At 36.2% G+C, this 4,569-nt stretch overlaps 1 protein-coding gene across 1 annotated transcript in view; it reads right to left on the bottom strand.

Annotated features, from left to right (window-relative positions):
• Window positions 1-953: 953 nt before the first annotated feature.
• Window positions 954-4,569, bottom strand: part of LOC112030343 (protein indeterminate-domain 5, chloroplastic) — a 5,152-nt gene continuing 1,536 nt past the window's right edge. The window contains exon 4 of the mRNA XM_024063024.2: window positions 954-2,291. Coding sequence (XP_023918792.1) covers window positions 1,100-2,291 — 1,192 coding nt within the window. The 3' untranslated portion in view covers window positions 954-1,099. The remainder of the gene's footprint in view (window positions 2,292-4,569) is intronic.

The raw sequence follows: 4,569 nt of genomic DNA, 5'->3' as shown, positions 1-4,569 counted from the left end.
TGTAGTGCCGTAGTTGAACATTTGAAAGGAAAAACTATCCCCACAGACAGTCACGGACTGAGGATTCCACGAATGGAAAGAAGAGACAGCAAACACGACAAAATTGCCACATGAGTTTCTAATAATTACTCTAAAAAACAATGCTCGCTGCTTTTCTCTGCTGTTTCTGATTGATGCAGAAAATATGACCTCAACTCTCAGTCTGTCAAAAGTATTGGGGAAGAAAAAAAAAAAAAAAACCCACAAAGATACCATGAAAGTGAATTCTAACGTGAGATTTTTCATGGGAGTGCTTGTTATCGAAGAGAGAGAGCGTAATTCAAAATGGGTCAACGAGGTGAGAAACTAGAATTAAAAGAAAAGTTTGTAAAAAGTTTCAATAGAATGTCAACAAGGAGCCCTTAAATTCAGCAATGCTTTGTTTTTATTATTAGTGTATTAGGATTAGGTATTAGGTGGCCGAACAAATTCTTCTGAATATTAAAGAAAACTTAGACAGCATTATTTTCTTTTCTCTCTCTTGTTGATGTATATATATCAACATCCATCTCACCATGTGTGCCAGAACGTTGCAATCGGACAAATAAGTAATAAAATTCTCGTTTGTCGATTCTGTTGAGAGGTAGTCATGCTTGTGAAGATTCTCAAAGAGTGAAGGGACAGTCTTTATTTTTGACAGTCTTACTCAACATGGCTTACCTCATTTGTGGACTTCAAAACAAACCTGTAAGAGCTAGAAATTTCTATGTGAAGTAATTTTATTGATTGCATATGTTACGAATATTTTGGATACACATGCATCGTTATTTGAGAGAAGAACATGCTTTCGAAGTCCTTTTTTATTTTTTGGTAACCTCTAACTAGGCAAGAAAGGTAATATAGTATAACTTAATATAATAGCTGAAATGGGATCAAAGCGTTTGACCAAGAGGAAAAAAATAAAAAGTTGAACGTAGCAAAGAAATTAGGCATGCATAAATTGGAATGAAACCCTATAGGGGTTAAAAAAGGGTTATAATTTTGTTCATACATATTTAACGAACATGCAAAACCTAACTAGAATGGAATACTTGTTTTATTTCTATTGGATATAATAAGTTCATTGCATTGTTGTGCTTCCAAATGCTTGACTTGCCTGCTGGGCTGTCTTTAATTCGGGTTCCAAAGAACTCATATTGATTGCATGTTGTTCTCTTTGTGAATACCCTCCACCCATGTTCCTTACCATTCCTCCCACGCCCAAAAAATCCAATGTCAACTTGTCAGACCCTCCAAAGTTCACAGCCAGATTTTGATGCAACTTGGCCTCATCCACAGTGCTGAAATTCGTGTTACTATGGTGCTGGTCCAACGTGACCCCACTGCCATTGAACCCACCAAAGTTGTTATCTTGTCCACGTCCAAACATGGAAGAACTTGCATTAGCAAGAGAATTCATTAACCCTTGAAGATGGTTTCCACTTTCTATATGTGATCTTAGGCTCTCGCCTCCATTATCATTGCCAAAACTAATACCAAAGTTGGCCAACACATTTTGCTTCTCGGATTTAGAGCTAGCCAAGCCTCTTAACATAGAAGAACTATTGTTGCTGCTTGTAGTTGATCCCATTTGAGCAGCTTTTTGAAGCAATGCAGTGGCAGACATATGTGAAGTTATGTTTTCAGGAGGCAAAGAATTGCTGTAGAGAGAAGAGACACCAGAGCCAACATGATCACCCATGTTAGTAGAGAATAGCGTTGTCCCTTGGCTGCCACCATTGCTATTGTTGAGCTGGTCTTGCATTAATAAGCCCGAAGATGATAAATTGGTGCTAGAGATATTGACATTGTCTCCACTGCTCATACCACCCGGGGAACTGTTATTATTAGGAAAGAAACTAAGGTTAAAGAGACTAGCAGCTGGTGAGGAATTGTTACTATTGCTTTGAAGATCAGGAAGTTGCATGAGTCCATGCAACTGTGGCTTGTTTGGAAAGCCTTGGTTTGCGTCTTGAATGAATAAGGAAGACGAATGCATTGATTGTGGAGGCTGGCCAAATGAAGAAGGATTTGATGCAGAAATTAGGTGCTCAAACTTTGCACCACCGGCACTGCCTAGTCGTAACATATTACTAGATGGAGGGTTCTGATTTTGCAGCGGGGGAATCTGAGAACCAAGTTGTGATAGGCCTAGGCTCATGTTGTTGCCTCCAAAAAGATGACTCCCCATTGTGTTTAAGTTGGTAGGATGCCTAGCACTCTCCTGAGCCAGTGCATCACAAAAGGCCCTGTGAGTGATAAAACTGTCTCGCCTGCAACAATTACAATGGAAACAAAGTCAATAGATAACTTATAATAGAATGTAAAAGAACAGGAAATAATTTGAAATGGTGATCATGATTAAAGTGACTATTTGAGGGCAAAATAAAACCCAAAGGCAATGGAGGGTCATTTTGTTTTTGTCATGGCAGGGTGGGAGTACGCATAGATTAAAGAACGATAATTGAGGGAGGCCCTTCAACATAATGTAGTATGAATTTGTGCTCACTTCCCATGGGATACTCTTTGAAACAAACTTGTTGGTATCAATCAACTCAACTAGTAGTGTCTTTTATCATCAAACAAATGGACTTGACTCACAAAGCAATGGGGTTTAAAGAAGGGAGAGGACTTCTTCCATTGTGAAGTACATAGGTACAATGGATTTCTCTATTCAATTTAAAATAATATGAAGAAAACGTGTTCTCCTTCAAATCCTCCCCTCCCTCTCAACCCAACACCACAATAGAAAAGAATAATAACTTAGGTCATAATTTTTTTTAAACGGTGTTAATCCAACAAATTAGAGACTTCTTAAATGTTGTATTGACACATTACATGCTCATTTTAAATACTTTGTGAGCCCAATATAAGGAGTTCATTTTTATTTTGAGATAGAATCATAGAATGCCAACTTTTAAAATAGATTAATTTTTCTTATATTATGTTTGGATGACGGATTTTGAGGTAAGATTTTAATTAATGTTGTAATTTAAAGTTTTTCAAAGTTGATTTCCCTTTTTGGGTTTAACAAAAGAGTTATCACAATTTTTATGTGGAATTTTGAACATTAAATTCCGTAGGAGAATGTGTTATTCAACAATCTACCAAGATTACTATTCTCATGCAAGCACCATTATCCTTTATTCTATCACACCCATTGTCATTGCCATCACCATACCGCAATCACTAACACCTCTCACCACCCTCAGTGAGAGCATCACCACCATTACCACTGCAATCACAACTATTGCCATAGTCACCATGCTATCACCGCTACCATCACAAGCACTACCATTAATTATCACCACTGTTGCCACCAAATACCACCATGAATTGAGTCGTTACCATTGTTGCCACTCATCACCGCCATCAACCTCTTTATCATCACTAACACCAAGACAAATGACACTGTGGCACCTCCATTATCAAATTATTACCACCACCGTTATTAGAATATTTGTAATTAGTATAATACTCAATTTTCTTATTTTTTTAGATATACTCATCCAAACAAATAAATTTAAAATTGATAAATTTAAATTCCCCTCAATTTGAATCGTGTTATTTTTAAAATTCTAAGAGTTAATGAATTCTATTTCCAAACACACCCTAAAAGCTTGAACAGGAGAATTATCAATTGATCCCTCCAGACAAGAAAGAAAAGGTCAAAACTTGCTAGTCCTATGGTAGTCAGAACAAATAATTGACTTGAACAATCATGTTGCTGGAAAACTTTCGTTTTTAAGAAAACAGTGATAATATTAAGGATTTGGACCAATTCTTACACACAAAATAAAGCAAAAAGGAAAGGAAAATTGAAGGAAGGAGAAATCATACAATTTTTACCGAGACAGTCGAAAAGGAAGTTAGAAATCAGAAATGTGAGAAGAAATTTACTTTCCCAAGAGCAAAGAACAAAGATTTTCGATGGCCCATATAAATTTACTGGATTATTGAAAGCTATTAAGCATTGACTATTCAAGAACCAAATTCCATATCGAATGTCCAAAGACTGGCTCTTAAATAATTGAAAAAGGAACTTATAAAAAATAAATAAAAAATAAATAATAAAAACAGAAAATTAGCAGTGAATCTTCAATCTGGAGCTGACTTTAATTAAAGCAAAACTCATGAACATTGTATTTTCCATTTAAAGATTGATTCCATAACCATGAAAATCGCCGATAAAAGGTCACATTTTTTAAAGGAAAAATAAAAAAGGATTGTATAGCTGGAATATTGGTGCTCCACCAATGGAGGACCATATTATCATTGCGCTGAGAGAGATAGAGAGAGAGAGAGAGAGTATTGTTTTCATGGGAATAAGTAGCGGGAAGAGCTGAGCCCTGACTACATCTACATGTAGATAGAAGAGAACAAAACCAATAACTTATCCAACTCACATGAAAACAAATTCTGTAACAATATGCTTTCCAACATTGTAATACAACACGTGAACGAGAAAAAGATGAAGCGGCGTTGTTTTCGAGGGAGAAACATGAAGTTTCCTTGTTTTTTCTTCTCAAACAACTTTTCAATTCATTTCCC

Source organism: Quercus suber, unplaced genomic scaffold (genome assembly GCF_002906115.3).
Source record: "Quercus suber isolate HL8 unplaced genomic scaffold, Cork oak 2.0 scaffold_333, whole genome shotgun sequence".
Classification (NCBI taxonomy): Eukaryota; Viridiplantae; Streptophyta; class Magnoliopsida; order Fagales; family Fagaceae; genus Quercus; species Quercus suber.
Note: the sequence above shows the minus strand (reverse complement) of the source record. Positions and strands in the feature narration are given on the sequence as shown.